This window comes from Euprymna scolopes, chromosome 23 (genome assembly GCF_053919585.1).
Source record: "Euprymna scolopes isolate OS-2025 chromosome 23, ASM5391958v1, whole genome shotgun sequence".
NCBI lineage: Eukaryota > Metazoa > Mollusca > Cephalopoda > Sepiida > Sepiolidae > Euprymna > Euprymna scolopes.
In genome coordinates this window covers 823,492-836,698 of record NC_136504.1, presented here as the reverse complement: position 1 = coordinate 836,698, position 13,207 = coordinate 823,492, and the positions used below count along the sequence as shown (strand labels likewise).

General features: G+C 33.9%; 1 protein-coding gene across 1 annotated transcript in view; it reads right to left on the bottom strand.

Annotated features, from left to right (window-relative positions):
* Positions 1-4,811: 4,811 nt before the first annotated feature.
* LOC145245718 (ras-related protein Rab-11B-like) overlaps positions 4,812-13,207 on the bottom strand; it is a 138,288-nt gene continuing 129,892 nt past the window's right edge. Inside the window, exon 6 of the mRNA XM_080107257.1 lies at positions 4,812-6,342. Coding sequence (XP_079963383.1) covers positions 6,227-6,342 — 116 coding nt within the window. The 3' untranslated portion in view covers positions 4,812-6,226. The remainder of the gene's footprint in view (positions 6,343-13,207) is intronic.

Genomic DNA, 13,207 nt, shown 5'->3' with positions numbered 1-13,207 from the left:
AAGGTAGTCACCACTTATCAAGGCCTGGAAGCCACTCGGGGATAAGGGTTATTGTGTGTACAGTACATTAGTGTTGGAGATTTGATAAAATGTCTTAAGGGGGCAGTTCATCAGGAATTTGTTTACATTGGACTTGAAGACATCCAGGTTGTAGTCAGGTGGGAAACAGGCAAACGGAACAGAGTTCCACAGGCGTGCAGTTCTAAGAAAGAAGCTTTGTTCATGGAATCTACATTTTGATTTAGGCACAGATAAAGAGTGGGGAAAATTATTGACAGTAGTTTCAGCAAGACGGGTGTTTCTCGTGAAAGATTGGCGAGGGGGGACCAGAGATTGGAGTTCACACGAGCACCTGCCATGGTAGTAACGATAAAACAAAGACAGGTTCGCAACGTCTCTCCTGTGGGAAAGAGGTTGCAGGGAAGAGAAAAGGGCATCACCCACTAGCCTACGAAGCCTATTTTGTACTCTGTCAAGGCAGGATAGGCTGCTTTTAGCAACTCCTGCCCAGATGTGGCAGCAGTACTCCATCCTTGGACTACTTGGCTTTTATACAGATAGAGAATTGCATCAGGGGTGAGATATCTTCTGGAGCGGTAGAAGGATCCTACCATTTTTCCAGCGACCTTGGCAACTGACTTGATGTACGTGTTCCATTTCAGGTCAGGAGTAAAGGTCAAGCCCAGAAGCTTATCAAAACATGGAGCTTCCCCTAGACGAGAGCCACCCATTTCAATTGATGCCAGATGAGGATCAGAGCGTTGACGATGTAAAGATAGGAGCTTGGTTTTAGATGCATTAAAAGTGACCAGCCACCTCTTCCCCCACTATACTACGCACTCAAGATCAAAGGAGAGAGAATCAGAGAGAACTTTGTCATTTACAGCCTTTAATGTGTTGCCATAGATGGTCGTGTCATCAGCATAGATGTCAACGAATGATTTAAGTATGTGTTTTGGGAGATCATTGATGTATATCAGGAAGAGAGTTGGGCCTAGGATGGACCCCTAAGGAACTCCAGCATTAATATTGAGGGCCTCTGATTTCTGCCCATCAACCACTATTCTTATGAACCTATCGGAGAGAAATGATTTAATGATCGAGAAAACATTTCCAGTTATACCGTAGCTGGAAATCTTGTGAAGTAGTCACTTATGCCATACCTTATCGAATCCCTTTGATATGTCAAGAGCAATTGCCCTAGAGAGGAAGCCTTTGTCAAGAGATTCACTAATCCTATGAGATATAACAGTTAGCACATCTGCTGTAGACCTGGCAGAACGGAAACCATATTGCATGTCACTAAGAAGGTTATTTCTGTTGAGGTGGTTGACTATTTCTCTATTTAATATGGATTCCAGCAGCTTACTCATAACACACAGGAGACTTATTGGTCTGTACTGAGAGGGAGATGACTTATCACCTGAATTCTTAAATTCAGGACATACTGATGAGGATTTCCAGGGTGTTGAGAAGCACTTCTCTTTAAGGCAACGCTTAAAGAGTTTTGTAAGTATGGGGGCAAGTTCTGGTTGAAGCTTTTTCAGCACAATGATTGGAATGCTGTCAGGGCCAATTGCTTTACTGGAATCAAGGTTCTTGATTAGCTTGACGACCTCATTCACAGATATTTGTATCTTGCAGAGCGTGTTGTCTGTAATATGAGGAAATACGGGGAGTTGATGGCTTTGGTCACATAGGGTAGAATTAGCTGCCAAGTTTTTGGCAAATAGTTTGGCCTTATCTGATGCTGACGAGATGACCTCAGGTCCATTGATGATGATTGGGATAGAACGCATGCTTCTGTTCAGGATCCTGTTTGCTATTTGCCAAAACTGGTGGGAACCAAGCCGCTGATCAGCTACTTTGGATTTAACGGACTAAGCATATAGCTCTCTTGCATTTTTTATTACTCTTTTGCAGTGGTTGCTGGCAGTCCTGAAGGCAGCTTTAGTCTCAGTACATCTATTATGTTGGTAGCTATGGAAAAAGTAATTTCTGTGCGCGATGGCAGCAGCACATTCTGGGGAGAACCATGGCTGGCTGTTAGGTTTTTGTTGGAATTTTTTGATGGTATGAATCAGTCTATGCCTACAATTAGCCATTCGGTCAGGTCTGATACTATGGAGGACACATCCTTTTTAAACATGGAATGCAGGGGTACATCGGATATAAGTGTACGGAAGCTATCCCAGTCAGCGGTAGAGTATCGATATACAGTACGGTGGAGAGGTACATCTGAAGACTTATTGCATTTCGTTTTTATCTCAACTGATACAACCGAGTGGTTGGAAGATCCGAGAGGAGACAGAACGGAATTTGAACACAGCTCAGGGGAAGTTGTGAGAAAAAGGTCTAGAAGGCTAGCATACTGATCGGAAGTATCAGGCACTCGGGTAGGTTCGTGAACAATCTGGGTGAGGTCATAGGCAATGGCAAAATCATGACAGAACCTCTCCTTATCATCTGTCTTGTTAGAGTGGGTCAACCATTCCACATTGTGGACATTGAAGTTACCACAAATGTGGATGTTAGCTGATGGGTGAGCAGACAGGATGTGGTAAATTTTTTCAGATATGCTCTTAAAGATAGTAACTCCGCTATTTTGGGGGTGATAGAGAGCAAATATAAATGCAGTGGTGTAAGCAAGTGCAACCCAGAAGCACATATAAGGTAAATTAGGGTTTTCTCTGGAGATATCCTTCCCACACGGAAAGCCATCTTTAATGTAGGTACATATTCCATGTCCATGACGATTTTGAGAGTCAGATTTAGATGTTAAGTTAGAGTATCCTTTAATTATGAATTTGTCAAGGGAAGTGGTCGGCCTTATGCCAGGTTCGCTTATTATTCTTGTAAAGTCATCATGTTCAGTTTAAACATTTATTTCACATGTTGGCATGTGTTGGACAGCTTTTAGAAATTGACTTCCAAATTAACCTATCTCTAACTAGTTTTTTATTTCTTTCCATCTTTATCAATTCATGTTTTCCGTGGTCTCCCACTGACAACTCACCCTGCTATCTCAACTACTGATCCAATCTCATCCATTCTTTAAATGTGACCAAACCAACAAAGTTTCCTATTTTGCAGATATCTGCATATACTGCCCAAATTTAATATTCCTCTGAAATCAAATTTAAGTCTGTCTTTAAGACTCGAATTGTAACCATAAGTGGCATTACACTTTACTTCAGTAATTCATAAAATAAAACTGGAAATAAATTAAAATTCGGGTCAGCATTTTTTCTATTTTTACAAAAGTACCATTACTTTCTTGTCTCAACTTCACTAAAAAGTCCCTCACCATCATCCATCTCATTCGGTGCACACTTTTCTTCTTCCTCTGACTGCATGCCGGCCACAGCCTCTCCATTCTCGCCCTCAACTTTACACATCCATTTTTTTCAACGTGCACGTTTTCTTCCCTGAGCATGTGGTGTATTTTTCTCTCCTTTTTTCCCTTCTTCTCAAGCAAACTTTCTAATTTGCATATCAGATTTTTTCGGCTGCTGCTGCGAATCTCTTCGAAAGCCAGCTATCCTTCGCTGTTGCTGTTATTTTCCCATATGCTCATATGTACAATGTTACAGTATTACACATCCATCCTTTCCCTGAAACAGCTAAGTTTCACTTCTATACATTATCACACAGCACATGCATGCCTGACAGAATCTTTCCTTGGCCAACAATGGTGATGCTTTGCAGATTAGTAATGGCAAAATTTCCCTGAACTTACTTCATCCACTCTTAACACACCAGCATCAGTTTCTCACTGTGCTCCAAAATTTAAACTTTTCCAAAAACAAAACTGCACATTTTTATTTTTTCAGAAATTTTACCCTTTTAAAATTAGATAAATATATCATTAAAAAACAAACAAACAAAAAATGTGTTGCTTGAAAATGATTAAACTGACAAATTTTGTCATCCAATTTTTTAATGCAATTTTGAAAGCAAACATGTTAAACCTGCCAATAAAATAAATTATTTATGACTCCACCCTTTCCCAATTTTAAACATTTGTAGTTAGAACATTTTGGATTTATTTGAGTGTACAGAGTTGGTCTAATGACATGGACTGATATTAAATATACGTCATACACATTTATAATTATATTTGTATATCATGTGTTAATTTGCTTCTCTTTTATTGTTGCTTTTGTTTGCACAAATAAAATTACTAATCAAGTGGTTATTTAGTCCACGGGCCTGGGAATAAATAAAGAATACTGGTGCTTGTTCAGAATTCTGTCTATATAAACAAAAAAATAAATAAAAATCAGGGGTGTTGAGACAAAATTCACTCTATATTAAAGAACAAAAATAAAGAAGAATCTGATCAGGTAGTTTTATTTTTAGAAAGAATATCATTTTTAAATGCTTAATGGGAATTTGTAGACATTATCACAAAAATCTTGCATTTTGAATTATTGTTGAGTTATTTGCACTTGCTTCTTGAGATTGTTTTCAAAATGGCGATTTGAGACAGTTGCTCCTTTGTTACTCATAAAATTTGATTTTCTTATTGAAAAAATAAAACTACTTGATCAATTTACGTGACTTTTGGAATATGATATTTTTTTTTGTTTTGTCACGGGTACATACATCATGTAGATTCTGAACAATAACCAGTATACCATAAAATGAAAAATAAGACTCGCTAAAAAAAAAAATAAATAAATAAAATTGTGTGTTTAGTAAGATTATCTACACAAGCAATAGCATTAAAATTTTTTAAAAAAATGCCGCTTAATACACGAGACACTATTTTTTGTTGGGAATAAATTTCCAATATTAAAAACAAACAATTTATAATTATAAACATTTCGATATGTATTAGTCAGCGTTTAAGAATATTCGTATCTCTTAAATGTCCATGCGAATCCTTTACAAAAGTTCAGACTAATTTTTAACCAGCCCTTACTGTGCACAGAGATAAAAATATAACATAGAGACTTTTATTAAATATCTGTTCCATACGTTTTTGAAACTTAGAATTGAGAATTCATATTTGCATTATTCAGACTACCGTTCTCATCTTCAGTCTTAGTTTCACAATATTTTGGTCGATCTAACCTTTGGTCTTCTTCAGATATATCTTGTTGAGCTTGAAAATCTCTCTGTTGAACTTGGGAATCTGCACGGAATCTTAAACAGAACCCTTTATTTAATCCATGGGGCTAGTATGCTGTTGTTCTGTTAGCCATGACTGGGTAGAAATCCTAAGTAATTCACAATTGTATTTTGAGTATCGTCCGTACTGACATACCTGAAGAAGGTAGGAGATCACATCAATGGAAATGTGAAAATAATACTTAAGATGAGAACAGCAGTCCGAATAATTCAAATAGACTGTTATTAAATATCCGTTCCATACATTCAGAAATGTAACATTTTAAGTCAACATTGATTGTTGTGTAAGTCTTTGTCATTATTCCATGTGAATGGAAGAAATAGAATTAAAAAATGGAGGGGACAAAATGCAAAAATTTTAGATATTCGGTGTCTTTCTTAATAATTCAACAGCAGATAGAAACAGTTAGGGGCCATTTGAGTTGATCATAAAAATTTCAGATCTTCGGACTCCTCTGGTGGAGTTATAAGATTTTTAAAGTAAAAACAAAAAGGTGCAAATCCAGAATTCAACTTAATTAAAAAAACAAAAATACAGAAAAATCTTCATAATGTATATACCCATCATGAATCGAAGATGTCATATTCCAAAATTCATGAAAATTGGTCAAGTAGTTTTATTTTTAATTAAGAAAGCACATTTTATGAGTAAGCAAAAAGGGAATGTTGCCATCTTGAAAAAAAAACAAGGGATAATATCTTCACAATAATTCAAACTTGTCTTGTAATGCTAGTGATTTCACATTAATTTCTTAAAATCGTTTAAAAATAATTTTCTTAATATAAATGGATCAAGTATTTTTTATGTGATTTTTGGAATATGATAATTTTGTTCCGCAACAGGTACATACATCATAAAGATTTTTCAGGAGATTTTTTTGTCTTTAATTAGGTTGAATTCTAGATAAGAACCAAACAAAAATTAAAGAAAAGAATGAGGAAAAAAAGCTGCCATGATTCATGGAAGAAACAGTTCTACTAAAAGTAGTAGCAGTAGTTGTAGTAGTAGCAGCAGTTTTGTTGTTGTTATTGTTGTTGTTGGGTATTAAAAAAAAATTGGAGGGGGGGGGGCATTATTGAATAATTAGAGTTAACAGCCACATCCTCCACCTTTATTATCCGTGTCACGAGAGTTATTTAATTTTTTAGAGGCATTTTTCTGAGAATCATCCAAGGGTTTGTTTTCAACTTGAACTTTGAAAATATCTGTAAAAGAAAATTAAGGAAAAATAAGTAAAGAATTTGACGTTAATTGAAATTTTTTTTGCTTCTTTTCCTCAAAATTATTGAAAAGTTTCCAAGTGACAAAAAATATTAAGGAATATCTCTTATTTTAACTAATTTCTATTCATAATTTATAAAAATAAACAATTTTTTAAACATATTATATATCAGAAATGAATAATAAAATTTAAAAAAAATGGTGCTTGCTTACATTGGTTATTATATTTTATTATTTTCTTAAAATCCTTTGAGATGAGGCTTCATAATTTGTGTAGTCATTCTTTTGCGCACTGTTATCCTCATCTTTATAATTGTTGTTTTACCATATTTTGGCGAACTCGTCCTCCAGCCTTCTTCAGGTGATTAACTGCAACAGGATAGGTGTGCTGAGTCTTGTAACTGTATCCCCAGTAATTACTGCCTTCCATAGTTGTTGTTGTCTCACCACGCTTTGTGCAACTAATCCTTTTGCCTGCTTAGGTAGGTTTGAAACCACTATCTTCAGACAATGCTCACCTGGAATCATAGTGACTCAACGCCTCTATCCACTACGCCTTCAGGTCCCATGCTGCAGTGGATAGAGGCATTAAGTTTCTACAGTTCCAATCTTACCCAAGCAGGCCAGAGGATTAATTGGCCAAAAGCGTGATGAGACAACAACAACAACTATGGAAGGCAGTAATTACTAGGGATACAGTTAGAAGACTCAGCATTCTTATCCAATCACGGTTAATCACCTAAAGAAGGCCAGAGGATGAGGTTGCCGAAATGTGGTGAAACGACAACAATAAAGATGAGGATAACAAAAAGAATGAATATACATTATTCATCTTTTAAACCAACACATTTCAGGTGAAAACATTACATGCATGTCGAAATTAGTATAAATTCCAAAAGTTACAAAAAATGATCCAATAGAAAAAAACTAACTACAAGTAAAAACAGAATTTATCGAATTATCAAGTTTTATTGTATGTTTTAACTAGCAAGGAGATATGACGTTGCCTGGGATTGTATGATGATCAACAAATGTTTCACACTCCCATATTTTTATTGTCATCAAAATCGATGAAATTGCTCATTTTTCAATTAAATCGACTAATTTCCTGCTCTAGTTGGGAACCAATTGTGGTGCACTGGGAGGAAGCTTCACATGACCCCCTCCTGCAGTGACTTAGTTCATAATACATTGTAGTTCACATTGCACTGTAGAGAACCTACTCTTTATTTTATAAATTTATTTTTATATATAACAGCTTGAATTAAGGTTTAAAATGCAAAGGTCAAGCATCATTATTCAATTGTGCTCTAAACAGAAACATTCATTTTAAACATGCCCTTGTCATATCAAAGAACATACTGGCCTTTCTGCTTGTGTGATGATAATGGCTTGAATTTAAGTTTTAAATGAAAAAGTTAATTATGGTTTAATTGTGCTCTAAACAGAAAAATTCATTTCTAATGCACTCCTGTCATATCAAAAAACTTACTGTTGATTTTATATACCGAGCCTTTCTGCTTGTGTGGTAATAAAACTTCTCAAATGCACTTATGATGTGGTGTTTACTTTGGCTAAAATCACCCGTTCCTTCCATCATCTGAACTTTTTGATTATCAATACTTATCAAAGACATTCTGATTCAAAATCTATTTAAGAACACTGCCAGATACATAAAATAAATTTGTGGGAAATTTCATAAAAATCGGTCGAGCCATTTCGGCGTTCATAAGGAACGAACTCTTACACACACACACACACACACACACACACACACACACACACAAAATTCCTTTTATATAATAGTAGATATATGGGAGAGTTGTACAACCAATTCAGTATGACAAAATAACTTGACTTAAATTTAAGGTCTGCCATTTTTAAACAGAATGTAATTGTGGATGGTTTTTGTTAAAAATACATCTAGTGCATCTCCTCCCAGATCATTTTTCATAATTTTTTTAAATTTAAACTAATTTCACCATGATACGTAAGTATATACTAATGTTTTCACCTGAAATGCGTTAGTTTAGAAGATTATCAATGTAAATAAGCACCAAAAAAATCGTTCAAATGAACAGAAAAATCTTCCAGACGCAACTGACAACCAAGAAGAGACCCCTTTCAGTTCTTGATTATATTTTTGGGATGTTTTTCTTGAAGACACATGAGTGAAGAAAGATTAATTTTTTTTTCATCCTTTTGTTAAGAAAGAGGGGAACAAAATAAGACGACCCATTTTTATTGGTACTTATCTAGAATTCGACCTAATTAAAAAACAAAAATACAAAAAAGTCTTTATGATGTAAATACCCATCACCGAACAAAAATATCATATCCCAAAAATCATATAAATTGATCAAGTAGGTTTTTTTGTAACTGAAAAAAAAAAAAAAAAAATTTTAAAATCAACTTTTATGAGTGAGTTTGTGTTTTGATCCGCCATGTTTTAAATAAAGCCATACAACTCAATTCAGCCTTTTAATGGATACAATTTACTATTAAAATCGCTAAAAATCATAAATAAAATGATTTATAAAAAAACTACTTGATCAATTTACATGATTTTTGAAATATGACATTTTCATTCTATTACATGTACATATATAATAAAATTTTTCTGTATTTATTTTTGTATTAGATTGAATTCAGGATTATAAGAGATTGTATTTGATCAAATATTTTAATAACTTCTTTGTCAGAGTGTGTGTTTGATACATGCCACTAAATTATAATAAATTGAATGAAGAAAAATGTAAAGTTTTTACAATTTGTAAAAATTATTAGATTTCTAATTTCAGATTTGTAATTAACCCAGTAAATATATACAAAATATAAACCAATCGACTAATATGTCTAGAAAGAATGGTGAAAGGATGCAAAAATATCAGTAAACAACACAGAAGATAGTGTGATGATGTCTGTTCCTGGAATTCCAATCACTTCAAGTAGTTAAAGACAGAGATAGTGAATACATGATAACCTCCCATCAACGAAAATGTTGCATCTCTCGGTTTGTTTTACAAGTATTTTAATAGTAAGTGCGCCAAAGAACTTCAAGCCCTTGTACTTTCTCAACATGATTACCCGACAAGCAGCTAACTCCCATGCCTACACTGTAGAGATTTCTAGATGCCAGAAAGCCTTCTATTTGAATAGCTTCTTCCTTCAGACTGATAGACGTTGGAATTCCTTTCAGAGTCTCAACTTCCCTAACTAACATGCAGAAGTTCAAGTGTGAATAGACATCTTTCTGCTCAACTCCCTACATAGTGTACCTGCAAATTATGTCCCTGTTAGTAGCCTCCTAAATCAAAGTGGCATTGCACCTTATTTGGGGTGAAAATGCAATAAACAAATATATATATATATATATATATATATATATATATATATATCCTGTAAAAAAACCCAGAAAAAACGAGGTTCTTCTTCGTTATTGTAGTGAAAATTAAAATATTGAATTTCAAGTGAAACTAATGATATCTACTGAATTGTCATGTCACAGTAATGAACATATCCAAAAACTATGAAAACCGATGCAGTAGAAAATTAATTATTAATGAAAACGGTTTTTAAGACAATTAGTGAAAATTGAGCTTTGCAAAAACAAAAACAAAAAAAAAATAGAAATAAAAAATGGAGAGTTCGAATCGTAACAAAAAAGTAAATCTTTTCTGAAAACTGAAAATCTTTAGCTAATTTATCAAAACAATTTTTGCTAATTGTTTTGATAAAACAGTTTTCATTAATAATTTATTTTCTATCATATCGTTTTTCGTAATTTTTTCGGATATTTTTATTCCTGCGACATGAAAATTATGTAGATACCATTGGTTTCACTTGAAATTCAATATTTCAATTTTCGAATTTCGCTAGAACTGATAATGAGCCTCACAGTTCAAGGGAGATAACTCCTAGTCATCTAATAAATAAAAAGATTTACAATAGTTTTTATAGGTTTTTTACTCACAGCATTTTTATTAGAAATGTTGAAAACGAAAAAAACATTCACAAAAAGACTATTTTGCACTCTGTCGTATTCCCATTTAAAAAAAAATGAATAAAAGTTTATTGGATTTATATTTTTTACTACGGTTCTCATCTTCGATGTTATTCTCATGTGTTGGATGATGTAACCTCTAACTTTTTTTTTAGACATGTGAATAACATCCATAATGAGAAGAGTAATCTGAATAATAGGAATTAGTAATCCTCATCTTGTTATCTAAATAAAAATTTACAGAAATCCTTTTCACTGATACTGCAATTCACACGAACTTTTAAGTTTTTTTTATTTAAAAATTTTTTTTTTAATTACATTTTCACCCCAAACAAGGCACATTGCCACTTTGGTGTAAGGGGCTACTATCAGGGACATAAGCTACTGGGATACTATGTAGGGAGTTGGGCAGCAAGATGTTGGTTCACATTACACTTTAACTTCTGCATGTCAGTACAGTTGAGAAAGCAGGGACCCGGAATGGAATTTCAAAGTCTAGTGGTTCTGAGGAAGAAACTACAGGAGTAGAAAGCTCTCTTACATCTAGGGATCTCTACTGTGTAAGGGTGGGATTTAGCTGCTTGTCAGGTTTGTCAAGGGTATTTACGTTGTGGGGGCACAAGTGCTCACAGTTCGTCAGAGCATTCACCATAAAAATACTTGTAGAACAGGCAGAGGAATGCAACATTTCCTCGGTGGGACAGAGGCTGAAGCTTAGATGACACTTCAGGACCTATCAAGTTGGAGACTCTCTTTTGGACCTTGTCTAGGAGCGAGAGACTAGTAGCAGATGCACCAGCCCAAATATGACAACAATACTTCATACATAGGCGAATGGTGGCTTTATAGAGGTACAGGATACTTTCGGGCATTAGTAGCTTTCTCGCATGGCAGAGAGAGCCTACCTTCTTCGCAGCGGTCCTGGCAATGCTCTCAATGTAATTGTTCCAACTCATGTTTCCTGTGAACGTTAGGCCGAGGAGTTTAAAAGTTCAATGTGTTCTCTCAGTTCTATCACGCCTCGACATAGTTTTTATGCACGGCTCACCTTCCTCAAACCGAACTTTCCTGTTCTTCAAATGGCTTGCTTTTTTGCAGTCCAAGGTCTTCTAATTTCCATACGAATGTTGAGAATTCATGTTCGTCTGTATGATTGCTGAGAATAAAATCAACTGTGCATTGCCATTTCTTTTTTCTATTATTCAGCAGCTGAACCTTACAAGATGCGCAGACATGTGGGCGTTTTTGATGCACGTTATTTTCACACTCACTACAATTTTCTCTACATGTCTAAAAAGAAATTGTGAAAGATATTTTTGCTTTAATAATTTTGTAATTTATCCAATATGTTATTCATAAAACTCCCTTTTTCATGTTTGAATTTTTTGTTACTAAATTGGGTTGAATGGGTAGTAACTTATGTCCCAACAAAGAAACGAGACACAATGATAAGCACCCTTGTGGAGGAGCTGGAGTTTCCCATAATTGGGAGGGGGGTGGGGCTTTGTGCCCAACTTTTATAATTCTTGTGAGAAGACATGTAAAATGAAAAGATGTTATTAAAATATGGCAAAGAACACAACTTCTTTGTTCAACTTTCTTCTTGATATGCATTCATATTTTCCCCCCTCTCTCTCTTTCTGTCTCATTTTTCTCACTATGAGGGAGAAGATTTGCAGTTGGAATTTCGACTTTGCAACAGTCAGTCATACAAGCCAGCTTAGTCAACTTTCTAAACATATTGCTCAACTAGAAGAATATTGTTCAACTAGAAGAATACCCATCTAAGAATTGATAAAATTTTTTTCTTGTACAGAACTGTTTTGCACTAGTTTTATATCCCCTTAAGGAGACTAAAATTAAGATATAATTCTGTTAGACTGTGTTTAGAATCTGTATTTCAACTTTCATTGACGTGCATGTATGTGACAAGATTTTAATATTTTACCTATTAAAAGACTTCTTCCAAATTTTTTTGAAAAATTTTTCAAGGATAGACTTAGATCTAAAAGATAAAGGAAGGGAAAAAAAGCAAATAAAAAAAAGGGGGGTGGGGTAGAGGTTTAAATTTCTTGGAAAAGAAAAAGAGGAACATTTTTTTACATTCAGCTCAGACAGATAAATTATGCTTTTCCACCTTTCCTTTCAACTAAATGAAAATTTTTTTAAATAAAGAAATATTTATTTGCTTATTTAAAAAATAATCTATGTTGTATATATTGGCTTTCTAAACTTATGTATTTCAATTTAAGCAATACTTCTATCATGGAGAAAAAAAATCTTCACTAATTCATTTCACACATGCTAACTTGTATCTCCTAATTTGGACATCTGGAAATATTACTCAGACAGATTTTAGCTTTACTTAGAAAGAAAAAGAAAAAACACAAACTGATTCTGACAAAGACACTATAATCGTTGGAAATTTGATTTTAAAACAAATAAATTATTTGTCTCTTTAAAAAAATGTTATATTTGGCTTTCTAAACTTATGTATTATATATATATATATATATATATATATATATATATATATATATATATATATGAATATGTACCCACAAATGACATTTTTTGTTATATTTCAAAGACCAAGATTTTATTCATCTTATCAATCATTTTTTTTTTCAAACAAAAAACTAAAACCAACATTTGTTTATATATATATGTTCTATTGTTATACAAGAGTCGCTCCAAAAGTAAAGCCTCTTAATATTTTACAAAGATGAGAGTGGCACCATTAAAACGAGTGATTTCTTTGTGCCCCAGAATTTATTTTTCTATATAGTCATCACATTCTCAATGCATTTTTTACCAATTCAATGATGTCTCTCTGCTTCTAGCAC